Genomic DNA, 21352 nt, shown 5'->3' on the forward strand with positions numbered 1-21352 from the left:
GATATCCTTAAAAATCAAGAAACTATCAACCTCAGCTTTAAATATGCCCAATTATAAAATTCTAGACAAGCCATATCTGGAGAATGGCACTCAGTTCTGGTCACCCCCCCCCCCCAAATAGGAAAGATGTTAAGTCCTTGGGGAGGGTGCAGACCAGGCTTACCAGCATGCTGCCTAGATAAGATGTTTATCAGAGGCCCTTGGATGGGCTCATGAATGTGCAAGAAATGGAAGGATATAGACATTGTGTCGGAAGAAGGGGCTTAATTAGTTAATTGATTACTTTGACACAAACTTGTGGGCTTGAAGAGCCTGTTTCTATGCTGTATTATCACAAAAGAATAAATTTTGTGTATTATGTCAGTGATATTTGATCTAATTCTGAAGTGAGCCTCTTAAAATTCTGGGGATGTAAAGGAAAAATGTTCCAGTGTACGTGTTGCACAGAAGGTTATTAATCACCCTAGCCAAGGACATCACTGCAATAGTTCTTCAGATTTGTGTTCTAGATGCAGCCATTTTCAGCTGCTTTATCAATGACCTTCTTTTCATTACAAGGTCAGAAATGGGGAATGTTCACTGATGAATGCAAAATGTTAAGTTCCACTTGCAGTTCCTCAGCTGATGAAGCAAGATATAGGCATTCAGGTAATGGACGATAAATGAGAAATAACATTTTTGGCACAGAACTCACAGATATTATACACACATAGGAATGAATTGAACCACTTACCTATTGTTGTTATTATCATCATCATCATCATCAAGTTCCTCACCGTTTACATGCAGTGGTTACCTACGACCAGAAATTCAACTGGGAGCAGCCACGTAATGGAGAGCATGCAGAGAAGATTCATCAAGATGCACCTGGGATAGATGTGTTTAAGTTATGAGGAGCAACTGGATAGGTTGGGTTTATTTTCCTTGAATTGCAGGAAGTTGCGCATGACCTGACAAAGGTATATGAAATTATGAGGGAAATAAATAGTGTAGACTGGGAAATTTTTCACCTTAACCCAGCTATCTAAAACTGGAAGGCAGAAATTTAGAATAAGGGGTAAAAGATTTAGAAGAGATCTGAAAAATAATCTTTCCAGCTTTGCAGGAATCTGGATGCCCTGCCTGAACAAGTGATGAATAGATACTTCCACAATATTTAATATTTAATCGCATGAATTTTCAATGTATGGAAAGCTACAGGTAGTGTGCAGGTAACTAGGATTTGTATAAATAAGTATCTCATAAGCAGCTTGTATATGGTGGGCCAAAGGGTCTACTTCAGTGCTGTATGATTATCAATCTGTAATTACTCTAGCAAAAAGAGCGATGAATCTTGTGACTGAATCACCTCAACACCTCAAAGCCTTTACTGTCTACAAAGCATAATGGAATAGCATGATGGAATATTTGGCATTTGCCTAGATGAGTGCAATTCCAATAATACCATTGAAGCTAAACATCACTTATATAAAGCAGTCCACTTAATGAGTATGCCACACACAAACCTCAGTGTTCATTGCTTTCCAACGAGCAAGTATGTTTTGCCTTCTACAAGGTCCATTGTCCTTGCCCAAGTTACTCTGACAATACCAGCCAAGCCTGCAACCTCACAGCAAGAAGGACGAGCGCTTCAGGTACATGGGAACATTGTCAACTGTGTGTTCCCCTCAGGCTGCCCATTATACCTATTTGGAAATGAAGATTAGTCACTTATGGTTACTGAGTCCATGTTACAGAATTCCCAACATAGCAGCATAATGGGAATAACATCACTAAAAAAGACTGCAGTGGTTCAAAAATGTGGCTACTCACCATAACCTCAAGGCCAATTGGAACTAGACAATAATTATTTTTATATATCCTTCCCAATTTGAAAGTGACCAATGTACAGAATACTTATGAAGAGACCAATAATTTTGGAAATAACATGGCTAAAATTGCTGAAAAAGGAGCCCATATATGATTTAATTGTTTTTTAGTTATCTCAGTAAATTTTAATTTTTGATTTTTTTCAGAAATTTGGTAACACACAATCTAAACCCGAGTTCACTGTGGATTTAAAGGGGGCTGCAATTGAATGGGCTTCAAAAGATAAATCGAGTAAGAAGAACGTTATTGAGGTAAATAATTTAGTGTTTTGTACAATGCTGGTTTTTATTTTGTCACAGCTTCACTGCAGTAGTCATCTGCTTTAATTCCCCCACCTTTCATCTTTGATCTCAGTTCTAATCAGACTTTGAATATTTGAACAAGTTTTGGCTCTTGGCCTATGGTTCTATGTGAAGGAATTTCCCCTTGAGCATCATTCACAGATTAAATTTTGGCAAAACTAATGTATGAAATGGGAGACAAGAATTAAACAAAGATAGTGTTCCTTTCATTTGGGATAGAATAAATCAAGCTTAATAATTGATAACATAAACCACCTACCAAATCCATACATATCAAATTAGTAGATTTTAACATATTTTCTGGTGGAGTTCAAAAATAATTTCGACATATCATCTCCATACAGTAGTGTTATCTGTTTTGTAATCCTAAATTATGTGTATTATCTTTGGCATTTATCACAGCAAGGGCCACAAGATTGGTTGGTTCCTTTGAAAGAAAATTGGAAATAGTAAGGCTAAATAGCATCAGGGTATTCCATGCTGTAGTTTTTACTGAAGCTACAATTCCACTTTGTAGTTCCGGTAGAAAGTTTTTTTTTCATGTTTGTATCAATGAAAGCCCAAGATTAAAAGTAGCCTTCTGTTTCCATTTCTGTAATCTGTGTTTGTGTACAAGAACGTGTAATAGAAAACAAAACTTAACAAAGTTAATTTTGCTTCTTTTGACAATTACATGTTTGAAGAATGGGATATCTGAATCTGGAGGTTTACTGGAAAAGGAGGAATTTTCATCTGTACTAAATATAGGGGTGTAAAATCTTACTCAACGTATCCAATTATGCTTTGCTTATCCACTCATCTGTATTCCTGTGGATGTGCTCTTCACACCAACATGCCAACCAAAAGAGCAGGAGGCATCCTCCTAGCCACCAGAGGAATCTATTGTTAATTTCTTTTTAATTGAGTTTAAGTAATGCTTTCACTTATGAACTGTATTAAGAGTAACTTTGCATATTTTTAATATGATAAGTACTATCAAGCTTTGTAGATGTATTAATAGCACTGGATAACAAATTTTTTTTGAAAGTGTTGCTTCCTCAGAATTTTTTTGTTTAAGATAGACTGCTAGAAGTGGAACACAAATATAATTTCAGACTACTCGTATCATGTAGGAATTTGGAGAAATAAGAAATTAACTTTTATTGAATATAATATGTTTAATTGCATAGAAGAGCTGATGTTTTGCAATAGTTCAACTAAGCTAAAGATATTTTGGTGATGATTTTCATTTGTACTTAGTGTCTGGGGCTTCTTGGTTAAGTGTCCCATCAATAATCATCCAATATTGATGGATTTCTGTTGCCCTGATACCATTTCTCGATGACTGTAATGTCCTGGTCATACTTGTCACTGCCAGCACCAGGATTTGCAGAGAAAAAATGTAAATGGGAATGCAGAAAATGACTCTTTAGTGACATGTTTCAAAGGTTCAATTTAATGTCAGGGAAATATATACAATATACATCCTGAAATGCTTTTTCTTCACGAAACATCCACGAAAACAGAGAAGTGCCCCAAAGAATGAACAACAGTTAAACGTGAGAACCCCAAATTCCCCCCATCAGCTCCCCCCTCCCATGTGTAAGCGGCGGCGAGCGACAATCCCCCCTCCCCTCCCGGCCAAACAAAAAGCATACCTGCTACCGAGCACAAACTTGAGCTTAAGTGATAGCAAAGGCACAGACCTTGCAGTTACCCCAAAGACTATTGCTATTCATCTGGCATTCAGCAACCCACAGGTTCTATCACTCTCCCTTATTAGGGAGAGGGAGGTGTCCCTCATTTTCACAGCAAGCGGGAGACATAACAGCAACCCACTGGTTTACAATATTAAAAATTCCATTTTGTCACTTTTTATGAGCTCTTTGCCCAAAGATCTCGGGCCTTCGGGCCCACAGCGTTAAGATTTTCCGGCCTCCCTGACAACACATGAGTCTCCTGCCATGACACTGACCCTTGATCCACCTGTCTCCAGAGCCCCGAGATCTTAGGCTTCCAAACATAGGCCACCTCTTAGGCCTACCCCTTGGTGTGCCGAATAATGGCCAGTCCTGAAACCCTGAGAATGGGTCCCATTACCGCAAAGAACCAAAGTCGGCGTGTAACTCCAGGTCAGAGTCTTCAAAAGAACCCTGAAAGGGAAAAATAAAGATATTAAAGATGGAAGTAGAGCTGTTTCAGTAGATGCAAGCAAAGGAGTCGCAGTTTAGCACCATCTTAACTCCGTCTCCGTTTCACCTAATGGTTTAGTATGCTTGAAGCATGTTGTCAACAGCTGCATGTAGTTTAGTGTTCTGTAGTTGCCAAGAAAATTTTCAATAACATCCTTGAGTGCCTTCCATGCTATTTTCTCCAGATCCACTAGAAGTTCTTCAAATTGCCTTTCATTGATGACCAGTTTGATTTGTGGACCAATAAAAATGAATTTCTTAATCTTGGCATTAGTTACTCTGGAGAACACCTGTCTCAAAAATCGAAATCCTTCATGGAAATTTATAGCCATTCTAAAATATGTCCTGCCATGCAGCGTCTGCCCTGCCTAAGCCTGCCCAGACATGCCTTGACAAGATAGTAGACTTTTCAGCTTGCATTGTGGGCTGGAATTATGAATTGAAATAACAAATATAGGTGATTTTTTTAAAATGGTGCATGATAAGGAAATTAAATGGTGATTTTCATGATCAACAGCCTAACAGTCCATAACATATATGCAAAAGTATTCAGGAAGCAAAATCTTTGTTGTCCAGTGTTGTACTTGTGTACAGTAAATTGTTAAAGCTCCAAACTTAAGTAATTCTAGAAAGGTTGCTCTACTAAAATGCAAATGTTAACATTATATGTTTCACTAATGAGGAAAAAAATTAACATTTTCCAGCTCAGAACACGCCAAGGAACAGAGTTACTGATTCAGTTGGATAATGATAATCTCATCAATGAATGGTATAAAGCTCTTGAAGAGACTATTAGTAGTCAGGTGCGTATTTAAGTTGGAGCATTTTGGTTTCGATATTTTTGTTTACTTAATTTGCTTGCTTTTCACTGGTAAACTGTTCAAGAAAATTGAATATTAATTTAGATCTCACAAGTAATTTCCTTACAGACAGAATCTGATGAAGATGATATGCCAGAGTCTCCGGTCATTGAAAAGCAGGATAAAGATAAAAATAATAAAGATTTAAAGAAATCACGACGTAAGTCACAAGTACATGCATTTTGTAAGGTTAGATTAGATGTATATTTGTTTCCTTGCATGCAAAGCCTTAGATTGAATTTATGCTTCACAGTTAGTGACAGATTCATTAATGCATTGTACGAAATGTATTAGTATGAAAGTTAAGTAGACCACTTTGATGAAGTGCTTCGAGTGGTTGGTCACGACTCCTGTCTATGGAATGATCTGGATCCATTCCAATATCCCTCCCTTTACAAAGGTTAACAGCAGATGCCATTTCATTTTCTCTTCACTCACCTTGGGAACATCTCAATCTTGGGAAGATGCATATGCCAGGTTGCTCTTCATTGATTACAGCTCTGCATTCAGTACTATCATCCTGTTAACTCAACAGTAAGCTCCAAACCTGAGCAACTGGATATTCTATTTCCTCAGCTGCAGATTGTAGTTAGTATGGGTTGTCAACAACGTCACCGTACCCCACCATCAGCTCAGGTGCACCACAAGGCTATATGCTTAACACACTGCTGTACCCACGTTATACTTATTATGTGTCTAAGTACAACTCCAATGCGATATTTAAGTTTGCTGATGACTCTATTGATGTTGGCTGAGTCAAAGGTGATGACAAACTGGCATATAGTAGGGAGGATGAAAATCTGGTTGAGTGGTGCCACAACGACAATCTTTCATTCAACGTTGGCAAAACCAAAGAGGTCATTATAGATTACAGGAGGCAAATACATGATCCAGTCCTCGTGAGGGGAAATAAATGGAGAGGGTCAGTAACTTTAAATTCTTTGGTATTAGAGGATCTGTCTTATGACCAGCACTTAAGTGTCATTACAAAGAAGGCACAATAGTGCCTCCTTTTTGCTTAGGAGTTAGCATAGGTTTAGCTTGTCACCAAAAGCTTTGACAAATTTCTGTAGATGCACAATGGAAAGTATCCTAATTGCATCAAGGGCTGGTATGGAAATACCAGTGCCCAGGAATGGAAAAGCTACTGAAGTAGTGAATACAGCCCATTCCATCACAGGCAAAGCCCTCTATTCCACTGAGCACAATTTCATGAAGTGCTGTTACAGGAAAGCAGCAGCCATCATCAGAGACCCCCACCATCCAGGCAATGCCCTCTTCTCACTATTACATTAAGCAGCAAGAATAGGAGCCTGAAGTCCCACACTACCAGGTTCTAGGAGCATTTATTACCCTACAATCATCAGGCTCCTGAGGAAGTGTGGATAATTTGAATAACCACCACTCTGAACTGATTCTTGGACTGACAACTCACTTTCAACCACTCCTTACAAATCTTGTTCTCAGTGCTTTTTTTAAATTTACACATTGTTTTGTCAGTGTTTGTCTGTTTGTAAACACAGTCCTACCCACCTGGCTTCATCTATCACCTTCTAGCTTGTATTTCTTGCACTCCCCCATTTTCTTACTCTGGCTTCTTCCCTTTTCCTTTCCAGTCCTGAAAAAGGGTCTTAGCCTGTAACCTTGACCGTTTATTCCTTTCCATAGATGCTGCCTGACCTGCTGAGTTCATTCAGCATTTTACATGTTTGTTTGTTTAATTTTACATAAAATTCTATTGTATTTCATTTTTTCCTGTAAATGCCTGCAAGGAAGTAAATCTTAAGGTGATACAGATTTGTGCAGAAGTCTTAGCCACATACAAAAAAATACTGTTAAACAAAGATGATTTAAAAATAGTGAAATGTAAAGATACAAATTTTGACATCATTCCAGGGCAATTCTTGCCATTGTTCAGCACCACAGTCCTTGTATTTTTGAGCAAAGGTGACCCTCTTGGATTTGTTACCACTTTAGAGGAATGGCTTTTTGATAGCGAGTGCTCTGGAATTTTTGAAATCTTTGGCTCAAGCAAGAGGCAGTTTGTCAGGAGAAGAGTTGGCGAGTGCCACATGGATGAGTGTCTGCAGCCATCAGTGAAGCACGTTGAGGCTCCCTGTGGTTTGGGGCTGCATTTCTGCAAACACCTCCTCTGTAATTTGTAATAAAGATGCAAAAAATCTATATAAGACCACCTCTCATCTCTTTTGGCTCCACACATAGAATTACCATTCTGATCTTCCAGACGACCAATTTTGTCCCTTACAATCCCATTGCTCTTAACATATCTGTAGAATCCATCAGGATTCTCTTTTACATTGTCTTCTAGAGCATCTTCATGCCTTCTTTTAGCCCTTTTGATTTCCTTTTTAAGTGTTCTCTTGCATTTCTTATATTGTATAAGTACCTCATGGACACAGACAGCGCCTAAGGTCAGCATTAAACCCCATTGCTCTCGGAAGAGTGAATGGATAGTTCATTTTTAGGATGTCAACTGGTGACTGAATATTCGTTATACCCCCGGAGATCATTCCTTGGAACCTTTTCAAAATGGTGCCCTAAGATTTCAGTCATAAGAGCAGAAAGTTGGAATCTTGGACATTACCACTTTCTTTTATTACAGCTGTAACATGCTGTAAGGTTTCACTACCAACGTAATGGCTTCCCTGTAATGTTCCGCTTCTGAGATAATGGTTTCTCTGTAGCAGCAATGTTTGAGTTATGACTAGAAATAATGGGGCATGGTAGCCAATGAGTGGGTTGTTGTTTCTTGGGTGTCTGGGAGCCGGGAATTCGCAGTCTTTGGCTGGGGAGAGATGAGGAGAAAAGAAGCAAATGGAGAGAGTTGGTAGACCTCGGACAGAGTGGACTTGGAGCGAGGATTCAAAGGTCAGTGACAATCGGAGGACGTCAATGGTAGACAAACAGCCTTATCAGTGAACTCCAGCGTTGTGCCTTAGACTATTTCATGAGAATGGGCCCTTTTTCTTCTTTTTCCGGTTTCTTTACTAACCATATAGTCAAAGTAAGAATTATAAAGCTCTATCGTTTAATTGCATATTGTGTACTGTTTGTTATTTCATGGTACTGATTTGTAATGGGACAGATCGCACAGCATCCACCCAAACGAGATTTCTTAAGTTTGGTCAGGCAGGGGGCTGCAATCTCCTATATTAAGCTGCTAGCCGAAGCAAGAGTTATAATTGCGGGGGCTACGTTCAGAATTGATTCCGTTGGATGCTGTGTGATTACCCTGAGCATTGAACCAGTGGGGTAGATATTCGTACTCCAGATGAATTGTTAATTCGCCTATTAAGTACTGTAAAATTGAGATTGTAGGTGGAGGTTTGATGAAATAACGGTCGCACCTCTCGTTGTAACGCAGATCAGCACTGTCGTAGCAGTAGCTAGGGTTGGAGATTTAAAAGACAGGGTTCTGTCGTTACTGAGGAGTGAGGGGAAGGAGTGGTCAGATTTGGAATTTCTAATTAGTCCATGTCCCCCGGTGAAGAGTGAAAATTCTAAGTTAGTATCCGCCCTTACCTCTCTGGCGAATAAATGGAAAAATCAGGTTCAAAGTCCCAGCTGTGGTAGACTCTGCCTATTTTCTGGAATTACACCAACCCCTAAAGGGGAGGAGGTGTATGAGACTTGGGTGGAGCGGACCTCTCAGTTGTTAGATGAGTGGCAGTGCTCTGATGATGAAAAGTGACAGAGAAAAGCGGGCCACTGACATTGCAGCAACAGCTGTCAATTACATGCAAGCACTTGACAATGCTTTTGGCCTGACAGGAAGCCCAATGGAACTCATGGTGGGGTTTCAGAACATGCATCGGGAGAAGTTCTCTGCTTTTATCTTTCAGCTAGAGAGGGAGCTTGCAGCGCAGAGGGGTCATTCAGGTGGCTGAGGTGGATCAGGTGCCCAGTCCCATGACCTGATTGCTTGTGGTCTCCGGCAGTCTCATAAGACGCGCCCCCCTCCATCTTTTGTTGAGCTGATCAGAGAGGTATGGGAAAAGAAGAATGCATTGGAGGCGCGGGAGACCTCCGTTAGCAGGGTACAGTCCTCAGTAGTGGTCCCCTGCGGTGAAGTGACCACGGATAGCCTGCCCCAGGGAGCGGTAGAGGAGATTGTGGCAGAGATATGTCGACTGTTATCAGGGGATGTGACCCCAACCCCATATGATGAAGCTGACTGGGGTGGGAGGCAGATTCCCCAAGAACAACACGGAGGGCTGCTGGCAGCAGGTGTTACGCCAGAAGAAGAATGGGCCCCCGGGTACCTAAGCAGAGGGAGTCGTTGGGAAAACTTAGTGGAGACCCAGTGAGGGATCGGCCAGGTGTCTCTTGGGAAACGCACTCCCAGCAATATACCAAGGAACCCCTGAAAGTGTAAGGCCCTATTCCTGAAGGCTTAGTGGGACCATGCTGTAGTGTGTCACTATGGATAGAGGGCATTTATGCTAAAGCCTTACTCGACACCGGGTCATAGGTCACGTTGTTGTACTGTTCATTTTACAACCGATATCTAAAGCATTTACCCTTGACCCCTGTTACATGGAAGCAGCAATAGTAGATGTCAAACAGAGTCAGGATATTATCGGAAAACAACAGAATTTATTAACACTCAAGCAGAAACATGGAAAATTAAACAAGCGACTAACTTAAAACAAAGTTAACTGTGCTATGTCTATAGCTCCCAAACGGTTAAACTTAGAAGCAATTCTTAAGAGTCTTACTGGAGCACAGTCTCAGAATGTCAGTTCAGAAAGTTTCAAGGATTCACGGGGTAATTGACTGGAGAAACTTTTAGTTTCAAAGTGTAGCGAAATGACGATCTTGAAGACGGAGATTCAAAATACAGTGAAGAAGCAAGTCTCGCAGAGATACGCCAAAATGGCTGCCATACCTTTCTGAAGGCGATTCAGCAGACACACAGTACCTCTTGAGCGCTGATCTCACAAAGCAGCCACTGTACCTTTACAGTGTGAGTTAGTTCGCAATGTAGTCTGTTTTGAAGAGTCCACAAAAAGTGAGAATTTCACCACGTAACTGACTTGAGAAGTCCCTTTTCCAGGACTGGTCACCACACACCCGAGACTTTGCAGGGGTCACCAAAGTGGGTGCCAAAAATCCATGTTTGGATTACGAAATGTCAGTCGCCTCTGAAATGCACAGTGCTATTGACTACCCACTCCCTTTTGGGTTCGATTGAAGCTTTCACTCTTCATTCTCACTAACAACCCTGCTTTCCAAACACAATGGCTCTCCAGCAAAGTGGGTCTCTCCCAAAGTGTGTCTCCCTGGAGCGATCTTGCTGCTCCTTTTATACTCTTAGGGTAGGTCATCACGTGACATTACACGAAACAAAGTCACAGATTCCCAGTACATCACGTACTGTCCCAGCTGTTGAAACTGGGGTTTATAAAACACAGATTCCCAGTACATCACACACGGTCCCCGGTGTTGAAACTGGGGTTCATAACACACAGATTCCCAGTGCATCACACACAGTCCCAGGTGTTGAAACTGGGGTTCATAAAACACAGATTCCTAGTACATCACACACAGTCCCAGGTGTTGAAACAGGTTCATAACACCCCATTCTGGGCACTGGAAATCTGGGGGCTTAGTGCTAGTGATTATCCATACAATGGTTATTTGTCAGTGAAGTTGGAGCTCTTGGAGCCCAATGTGGGAGTGTCTGAGGTCCTTGATACATTGGCGCTGGTTTGTCCTGACCATGTTAAGAAGGGCGGTATTTCATTTCTAGTGGGAACCAACACCCCTCTTGTGAGGAGGCTCATGGGGGCCTGCAAGGAGAAGGCTGGCAAGAATTTTCTGGAAACATTGTCCATGCACCCGATGTTTCAAGCTGCTTTTGAGGAAGTGCGTGGTTGCATTAGGCTGGATACCAGATTTAGACGAGGGACTTCCCCAGTCAAAACCAATGGCGGTATGGCCTGGGGAAGCAGTGAGAGTGATGGGGACACACAAATTTCTCAGAGTGCCTGAGGGCAAGGCCCTCTTAGTGGATGCTCTGGAAGACCACAGGGGTGAGTCGGGATTTCCTGCTGGGGTACTGGTGAGGCCTGAATTGCAGAAGCCTTCAGTGGTACAGGCAGGTAGGATGGCAGTAATTGTCAGGAACACTACGAAGAGGGAGGTCACCTTCAAGTCGGGGATGCCCCTGACGCATTTGTTTCTGGTGACGGTAATGTCTAGTGTCCCTGTGAGACAAGCTAGGGAGAAACTATTGGAAAACTTTGACTGCTGAATCATTCAACTTTGGGGCTCACCGGTTCCTACGGGTTGGAAGAGGAGGTTGGTAGAGAAGATATTGAAGTTGGAAGGTGTTTTCCACTGATGAGTTTGATGTGGGTTGTTCCAAGAGCACTCGTCACCCTATCTGAGTGATCAAGGACACCCCGTTAGAGAGTGATTGTGGAGGCTGGCCCCTGCAGAGGTGGAGAACGTTCAGCAGCATTTGTGGAAGTTGAAGGAAGCTAGGAACGTCACCAAGTCCCCGAAACCCTTATGTGTCCCCAGTAGTAGCAGCCTGAAAGAAGAATGGGAAGGTACAGATGTGTGTGGACTATAGGATTCTGAACAGGCGCACCATCCCTGACCAGTGTACGGTCCCGAGGACTGAAGATACGCTGGCCTGCCTGAGTGGTATGAAGTGGTTCAGTGTGATGGACTACCAGATCCCCATGAGTGAGGTCAACAAAGAGAAGACGACATTTATATCTTATTATAAAATCATATATGATTTTTCCCATTCGAAAGGATGCCCCAGGACATATCGGGTGCCCTTGCAACTTTCCAGTGGGTCATGGAGAAGATGGTGAGGGATATGAACTTGCTTGAGGTATTGGTATATCTGGATGACCTCAGTGTTTGGATCCACCTTAGAAGAACTTGAAATGAGGCCGCTGAAGGTGCTTGGCTGCCTGAAAGCTGAAGGGTTAAAACTTTCCCTGGACAAGTGCTAGTTCTGCCAAATGTCTTTTAGCTATGTTGGGCACATAGTCTTATAGACAATAGACAGTAGGAGCAGGAGTGGGCCATTCGGCCCTTCTAGCCAGCACCGCCATTCACTGTGATCATGGCTGATCATACACAATCAGTACCCCGTTCCTGCCCTCTCCCCATATCCCTTGACCCTGCTATCTGTAAGAGCTCTATCTAACTCTCTCTTGAATGCCTCCACTGCCTTCTGGGGCAGAGCATTCCACATATCCATCACTCTCTGGGTGAAAAAGTTTTTCCGCATCTCAGTTCTAAATGGCCTACCCCTTATTCTTAAACTGTGGCCTCTAGTTCTGGACTCACCCATCAGCGGGAACATGCTTCCTGCCTCCAGTGTGTCCAATCCCTTAATAATCTTATATGTTTCAATCAGATCCCCTCCCATCCTTCTAAATTCCAGTATATACAAGCCCAGTCGCTCCAATCTTTCAACATATGACAGTCCCACCATTCCGGGAATTAACCTTGTGAACCTACGTTGCACTCCCTCAATAGCAAGAATGTCCTTCCTCAAATTTGGAGACCAAAACTGCACACAGTACTCCAGGTGGGGTCTCACCAGGGCCCTGTACAGCTGCAGAAGGACCTCTTTACTCCTATACTCAATTCCTCTTGTTATAAAGGCCAGCATGCCATTAGCTTTCTTCACTGCCTGCTGTACCTGCATGCTTGCTTTCATTGACTGATGTACAAGAACACCTAGATCTCGTTGTACTTCCCCTTTTCCTAACTTGACTCCATTTTGATAGTAATCTGCCTTCCTGTTCTTGCCACCAAAGTGGATAATCTCACACTGATCCACATTAAACTACATCTGCCATACATTTGCCCACTCACCCAACCTGTCCAAGTCACCCTGCATTCTCAAAACATCCTCCTGACATTTCACACTGCCACCCAGCTTTGTGTCATCAGCAAATTTGCTAGTGTTACTTTTAATCCCTTCATCTAAATCATTCATGTATATTGTAAACAGCTGCGGTCCCAGCACCGAACCTTGTGGTACCCCACTGGTCATAGCCTGCCATCCCGAAAGGGACCCGTTAATCACTACTCTTTGTTTCCTGTCAGCCAGCCAATTTCCAATCCATGTCAGTACTCTGCCCCAATACCATGTGCCCTGATTTTGCCCACTAATCTCCTATGTGGGACTTTATCAAAAGCTTTCTGGAAGTCCAGGTACACTACATCCACTGGCTGTCCCTTGTCCATTTTCATAGTTACATCCTCAAAAAACTCCAGAAGATTAGTCAAGCATAATTTTCCCTTCCTAAATCCATGCTGACTCGGACTGATCCTTCTACTGCTATCCAAATGTGTCGTAATTTCCTCTTTTATAATTGACTCCAGCATCTTTCCCACCACTGACATCAGGCTAACCGGTCTATAATTCCCTTTTTTCTCTCTGCCTCCTTTCTTGAAAAGTGGGACAACATTAGCCACCCTCCAATCAGCAGGAACTGTTCCTGAATCTATAGAACATTGGAAAATGATTACCAATGTGTCCATGATTTCTAGAGCCACCTCTTTAAGTACCCTGGGATGCAGACCATCAGGTCCCAGAGTAGTTATGTGATGGAGTAGCTACAGATCCAGCTAAGATAGAGGCGGTCACCACTTGGCCAAGACTCCAGACTGTGAGTGCTCTGCGCTCGTTCCTCGGGTTCTGTGGTTACTATTGGAGGTTCATGAAAGGCTACGTGAAAGTGAGTCACCTGTTGAATCAGCTTCTGTATGGTTACCCTCCCTTGAGGAAGAAAGGGATGAGGGAGAAAAGGACAGGAGGGTGGAGAGTATCTTAGCCCATCAGAGCCCTTTGGACTGAGGTGGGATGCAAAATGTGAAGAGGCCTTTCATTTGCTGAAGGTGCTGCTGACCCAGGCACCGGTGCTGACTTTTGCAAACCCCTGACTACCATATGTACTGCACACAAATGCCAGCTGAGAGGGTTTAGAACAGGGGTGTTAAACTCATTTTAGGTCATGTGCTGGATTGGGGAAAATGCAACTTCATGTGGGCCAGATCAGTTGTGCAAGCGTGCACTCCCACAGCTTTTGTTGCCTTTGTTTTTCAACCTGCTCTCGTGTCTTAGTTTGCTAAAACTACAGTGTTTCACTTTATGAATTTCATTTCTTATGAAGAAGATTGCCTAGCAAGCACTATTTTTATGATTGGTATTAATTTACAGTCGTAGGCTATAAGAAAGTTGTGATGAGAGACAGAAAAACGATGCTATTTTGTCTAAGATTGTTTTGGGAGCCACACCCTTTCCATTAATAAACCATTTGAAATCGAACATTAGCAGACACAGATGTAGACCTAACAAAACAAATTGTAAATGTAGGCTACACAACTGCACCTAATTTTTATTAGCCTGCTTCCAGCAATCAAACTCAGACAATGAACACAGTTAGCCTCTAATTTTTTATTGAAGTGATCATATTTGCAAATGCCTATCTCTTCTCAAGGCACACCAGCTCAGCCGCTGCATGCTTTGATGAATTCCTCCTCTGAGTATGGCTTTGACACAACAGCTATTTTATTGGCAATAATATACCGGACTTGACAGCTCCAACATGAGTCTCTCAACTTTTGGTGAACATTAATTGTTGTTTTTTCAGAGCTGCTTCAAGCTCGTTTATCTTTTGCGTTCTGAGTCGTCCTGCTTACTTGTCATATTTTTCTCCATGTGACGTCTCATAGTGTGGTTTGTTATTGTACTCTTTTGCCATAGCCACTTGTTGCAAACATATCAGAGACACAGGTTTGCCGTTGACCTCACAGAAGAAAAAACGATCTTTCCAATTATTATTGAATATCTGACCTTCGATGTCAACTTTTCTTGGAAAACATTTTGAACCACAGCAGCAAACAGTCTCAGCCTTGCTACAGGTGTCACTTAACTGAGTACTCTGTGTGTTTATACTGTGTCTGACAATGTAAGTGGGGCCCTAGTTGTCTTCATTGCAGGGTAGTAGGTGCTTATGCACAGTGGGTGGTTAACTGTCGCCTATTGTATGGCTGCTGTACAGATACATAATAGATGGTTGTGAATATACTTTTCTTCCCCAAATCATCCCGCGGACTAGATTGGACCTTTTCACAGGCTGCATCTGGCCCGCGGGCCGGTGGTTTGACATCCCTGGTTCAGGGGGTGTTCTGTATCAGGATCAGTGCACTGGGTTGAGGCCCATTGTGTTTGTCAGCCTGAGTCTGTCGCCCTCCAAGTAAAACTGTCCCATACACAAGTTGGAATTTCTGGCATTGAAATAGCCGGTGGTGGTTAAGCTGAGTAACTACCTCTACAGGGCTAAGTTCGAGTTGAGGACGGACAACAACCCCCTAACTTATATCCTGACCTCGGCAAAACTGGATGCCACAGGCCAACGGTGGTTGGCGGTGTTGTCTGCCTGCGAGTTCAGCCTGAAGTACTGGCCGGGAAGCAGAAACATTGATGCTGATGCTTTGTGTCGGCGGGTGCATGAGGTACTGGACAGGGATGAGGAGTGGGAGAGCGTTCCTGCCCAGTTTGTGTCAGTTTGCCAGCACCATGAAGGCAGAGGGAAAGGAGGGGCAAGATCGAGCAGTGGATCAATTGGGAGCTTCTGATTTCAAGAGCAGACTCATCCATGAGTTACTGGGCATGCTTGGAGTTGAGAAGTCGAAGACCATGCCCTATCACCCGCAGGGTGATCCCCAGCCAGTGAGGTTTAATTGAACCTTGCTAGAAATGCTCGGGACCCTGGAGATCAGCAAGAAGGGCAACTGGAGTCAACATATTGGGCATCTGGTTCACAGTTACAACTGTACACGAAATGAAGCTACTTGGGTACTCGCCATATTATTTGATGTTTGGGCGCAAGGTGAGGTTGCCCATTGACCTTTGTTTTGGAAGTGCCGAGGGTGACTTACCCCCAAAGACTTACCTGAAGTATGTTTCTGATATGAGAAGAGGCTGAAAAAGGCTTATGAACTAGCTGGGCTCGTGGTTGCCAAGCAGAATCAAGGAAATAAGAGGAGGTACGATCAAAAGGTGAGGTTCTCCCAACTCCTGCCAGGAGGCCGGGTCCTCTTAAGGAATTTGGGGCTTCCTGGGAAACAGAAGTTGGTGTATTGCTGGGAGGCTAAGCCCTATGTGGTGGAGGGTCAAATACCAAACCTACCAGTTTTTTGGGTGAAACCAGAGGATGGAAATGGGTCTGTCAAGATTCTCCATCGGAACCACCTGCTATTCCTGGGACAAGAGATGCAGGTAGACCCAGAGCCCAACTTGGAGCCGACACCTAGTAAGAGGACTCTGCGGAAACACGGGGCGACTGCAGGCCCACAGCAGGTGATGTTAGGCCAGCCTCCATCCCCGAGAGGGATACTGATTCGGAGGATGAGGACATGGATATGTGATATATGCTGCCTTTCACTAACTCCCCATTGATTGAGGAAGAAACTCTCGGCCCTTCTCCCACTGAGTGGGACCCCTACCGTTTTGGGGAGCTATATCACTGCCTTGTGCAACTGGATTGGACTTTATGTTTTGCAGGAAGGGTTGGCGAATTATCTCAACATCATGAGGACATGACTAAATTTTGTGAGGGGAGAAGGTAACATGCTGTAAGGTTTCACTGCTAATGTAATGACTTCTCCGTAATGTTCCACTACAGAGGTAATGGTTTCTCTGTTGTAGCAATGTTTGGGTTATGACTAGAGATAACGGAGCATGTTAGCCAATGAGCGGGATGTTGTTCTTTCTTGTTTGTCTGGGAGCCAGGAATTCACTGCCTTTGGCTGGGGAGAGATGAGGAGAGAAGACACAAATGGAGAGAGTTGGTAGACCTTGGACGGAGTGGACTTGGAGCGAGGATCCAAAGGTCAGCGACGTTCAGAGGAGATCAACAGCAGATGAACGGCCTTATTAGTGACATCCAATGTTGCGCCTTAGTCTGTTTCACGAGAATAGGCCCTTTTTCTTTTTTTGTTTTCCTTACTAACCATATAGTCAAATTAAGAATTATAATGCTGAATCATTTAATTGCATTTTGTGTACTGTTTGTGTACTGATATGTAATGGGACATATCGTGCAGCATCCACCCAAATGAGATTTCAAGTTTGGTCAGGCCAGGGGCCTATCATCCCCTATATTCAGCTGCTAGCCGAAGCGAGTGTTACACAGCAATTGAATGTCAATTTAAAGTTCGATGCTCAGGTCTTTGGAGTGGGTCTTGAATTCTCAGACTCTTGGTAGATGGAAGAGCGACATGACTCTGCCACCACTAGCATAAATGGGACTTTAAAGCTTAGTCTTTTTTAATGGTTCCCATTGAAATTCTTGTCTGATTTTAAATCATTGATACCCAAGCTGTCGGCAGTGTGTTTATGCAAGTGATTTGCAACTGAATCATTCAACTGTAGTTCCACTTCTGCAACCTGTTGCTTGTCACATTAGCTTACCCTCATTTCACTTAAAAGATGTACAGCCATCTGAGCCAGATCAAGAAGCAAATTTGAGAAATAGAAGTATTAAAAGCCAAATATGACAATTTAAGTTTGAAATCTTGCTGGCAATGGCTGTTTCTTCACTAGCTTGTGATATGGCAAAGAACTGAAAGAGTGTATTTGTGGCATCTGCAGTTTGTTATTCAGATTGCTTGTGATGAGTGAAATGACAAAAGGGAAAAAGAAAATGGTGTAAAGAAATCTTCAGTGATTCACATCCTATCCTCCTTCATCCATTGTAGCATAGTGGTTAGCGCAACACTATTAGAGCTCAGAGAGCCAGAGTTTAGTTCTTTGTCTTCTATAAGCAAGTTTGTACCTTCCTTCCCCTTGTGTGTGGGTTTCCTCCAGGTGCTCAGCTTTCCTCTCACTGTCCAAAGTTGTAACAGTAAGTTAATTGGTCATTATAAATTGTTCCATGATTAGGCTAGGGTTAAATTGGGAGGTTGCTGGGTGGCATGGCTTGAAAGGCCAGAAGGGCCTATTCCGTGCTGTATCTCTAAATAAATGAATAAACAGATCACTTAATTCAGGATGAGGTAGTAAATTGGATTCAACATTGGCTTCACTGGAGAAGCCAGGAAATGGTAATAGTTGGTTGCCTCTCTGACTGGAAGCCTGTGACAAGTGGATTGCCGGATCTGTTGTTGTTTGTTATTTATATCAATGATCTGGGTAATAGCATGTGTGTACTGGAATAGCACCTTTGGGGACATAGTGGGCAGCAAGGGAGACTATCAAAGCTTGGAGTGGATCTGAACCATCTGGAAAAATGGGCTGAAAAATAGCAGATGAAATTTGATGCAGAGAAGTGTGAGGTGTTTGGGTGGACAAGCCAGTAAAGGATAGGGCACTGAGAGGTGCAGTAGAAGAGGGATCTGAGAACAATTCCTCAAAAGTGGCGTCACAGGTAGATAGGGCAATAAAGAGGGTTTTTGGCAGATTGGCATCATAAATCAAATATTGGGTACAGGATGTTGAAGTTGTCCCAAGACATTGGCGTAGTGTAATTTTGGAGCTTTATGCGCAATTATGGTCACCTACATAAAGAAAATATATTAATAACATTGAAAGAGTATGGAGAAAATTTATAAGGATGTTGCCTGGGCAAAGATTTGAGTTACAGGGAAAAGTCGAATAGGTTAGGACTTTATTCTTTGGAGCATTGAAGAATGAGAGGAAATTTGATAGAAGTATATAAATTGAGGGATATAGATAGGGTAAATGTAAGCAGTCTTTTTTCCACTGAGGTTGGGTGAGACTTGGAACTAGAGGACATGGGTAAGGGTGAAGGGTGAAATGTTTAAGGGGAACAGGAAGGGGAATGAACTTCAATCAGAAGTGGAAAGTTTTGCCAGCAGAAGTAGTACATAAAAGTTTGATTCCAACATTTAAGAGAAATTTGGGTAAGTATATAAATGGGAGGGATATGGAGGGCTGTGATCCAAGTTGCGGGTCAATGGGACTAGGCAGGATAACAGTTCAGCTCAGCTAGACTAAAGACCTGTTTCTGTTAAGCGGAGAGACTGGCACGTATATTTCCAGTGGTGATTGATTCTTTTCTTTTGGTTGCAGACATTTTTCCTGCCAGAAAGTTTTTTTTTAGTGGAAGTCCTGAGTAATTTTGAAAATTTTTCTGTCATGACAGAATATCTGACATGTAAATGGGAGTCATGGATTTGCAAAAGTAGTAGTGAGTTTATAAAAGCTGAGGAAACTGTTGAAGTGTGGTACAGTGGCACAAGTAGTGAGGAGAGCACTGGATATATGAAGGTTCTAATTAGTATCTAATTGGTGCAACATTGTTCTGATTGTGAACAAATCATTCGATCAGTTTTGATTAAATCATTATTTTCTGCATTATTGTTAGAATAATACATTTGATATTGCTGTTCTCTGTGATATCTTGTCAATAAATGTATGAAGCATTTCCTGAACCCAATGAGAAAAAGATGTTTTTACTCCCTTCCACTGCTTGCACCAAGACCAGCATCAGAGAACTTTAGGTTCTCTCTTATTGCAAATGTTTTGTGAATGATAACCTTTAAGATATTAAGGTTGCTGCCTTTTTACTTGACATCTTGAATTTGCAGTATCTATTTGATTCTCCACCTTAACCTCCCCTATAATTATTTAGCCAGTAAATTGACAGCAGCTCTGCCACATCTTTTTAAAGTGTTGTGTACATGGAAGAGTATGCACATGATTGGTTGCCTGAATTATTGAAGTGCAAGATGCTTGTCATCAAAGTTTTTGCTAGTACCTCCAGCTGCTTGCCATGTACCAAAACAACAGTTACTCTTCACAATGAATCTGGTTAAATACTCTGATCAGTTGATGCTAAACACTAAAAATTACATAAAGATGTGTGTAAGTTAGTACCAAATATGATAAAAGCCTTATTACAGAACCACCCACAATGGATGGATTTTAAAACCTGGTTATGCTGATTCATTAAAAGCCACAGTAAAAGTATTAATTTGGCTCATTTACCAACAGAATTAAAATACCTCCGGTGGCTCTTTTATTGAAAGGGCCCTCTGAATCAATATGCAGATATTCACCATCTTAATTCTTAATATTAAAAAAATTATAATCATTTACATACAAAGAAGCTCCAAAATTGTGCATCAATGTTTGACTTTTTGTAGTTTAACCTGCTTTTTTGTTCCAGCAATGAAATCCTCTAGCAATGTAGATAATGCAGACCAAAAAAAGACCAAAACAAAATTGAAAAAGTTTCTTACACGAAGGCCAACACTCCAGGCAGTGAGAGATAAGGGCTATATTAAAGGTAAGAAAAGTAAATCAAATCTTTGCAATATTTCATCTCAAATTACAAGGGACACAGTTTGCTATTTTTGATATAGGCATTTGACAAATTACTGTAGACTTTGATTTTAGTAAGTAACGCAGTTAGTGGATTCCATTTTTGCTATGAAGGACTCAAGTGGCCTTATGCTACCTACAGCCAAGGAGATAACATTTCTCTTAATAGGTCTTTATCAGAACTGTTCATGCCATATACAAGTGTCTAGTTTTCTTCTCGCTCCTTATGAAAAAACGTGGGAGTTCAGCTGAGCCAGCAGAACAACCTTTGTCCTCCAAGTCAATGAGTTTTGGTTTCCTGCACAAATTTGCTGAATTCGTGGAACTTTTCAAACACTATCTTCTAAAAGACAAGAATGCTAAACCATTGTTTCATTATTTATATTTTTTTTGAAGAGAAGAGGATGAAATGCATGCTGCAGTAAATTTAATTTTGATCAGTCTAAGTTGTATCTCTTTGGGGCCTTGCCTGTTCTAATTAAACCATTGATAAACTGAATTATGCAACTTGAAGATGTAACTTGTTTTTATTTTTCAAATATTATAAAATTGTTACATTATTTTATGCTGAGAATGTTATATAGTATCTAGGCATTTTGGTGTATGCTTAATGGATAATGGAAATTTTCTTTAAGTTTGTTTAAATTTAACTTAGGTATGAAATATTTAAATATCTTTTTGCTAGCGTTTTTAGGCTGATATAAATGAATATTATTTGCATCCTCAGTGAGTGAAAGTTGTTAGGTTCACTGTCTTTCACACAAAGTTATGGTCATTATGTGAAATTGGATTACCTAT

General features: G+C 41.8%; 1 protein-coding gene across 8 annotated transcripts in view; it reads left to right on the top strand.

The window, feature by feature from the left end:
- Positions 1-21352, top strand: part of arhgap12b (Rho GTPase activating protein 12b) — a 189526-nt gene that overhangs the window by 150683 nt on the left and 17491 nt on the right. For all 8 annotated transcript variants that reach the window (XM_059971961.1, XM_059971959.1, XM_059971958.1 and 5 more), the window contains 4 exons: positions 2016-2120; positions 5047-5145; positions 5272-5362; positions 20400-20519. In XM_059971961.1, the coding sequence (XP_059827944.1) occupies positions 2016-2120; positions 5047-5145; positions 5272-5362; positions 20400-20519 (415 nt within the window). The remainder of the gene's footprint in view (positions 1-2015; positions 2121-5046; positions 5146-5271; positions 5363-20399; positions 20520-21352) is intronic.

Source organism: Hypanus sabinus, chromosome 6 (assembly GCF_030144855.1).
Source record: "Hypanus sabinus isolate sHypSab1 chromosome 6, sHypSab1.hap1, whole genome shotgun sequence".
Taxonomy (NCBI): Eukaryota; Metazoa; Chordata; class Chondrichthyes; order Myliobatiformes; family Dasyatidae; genus Hypanus; species Hypanus sabinus.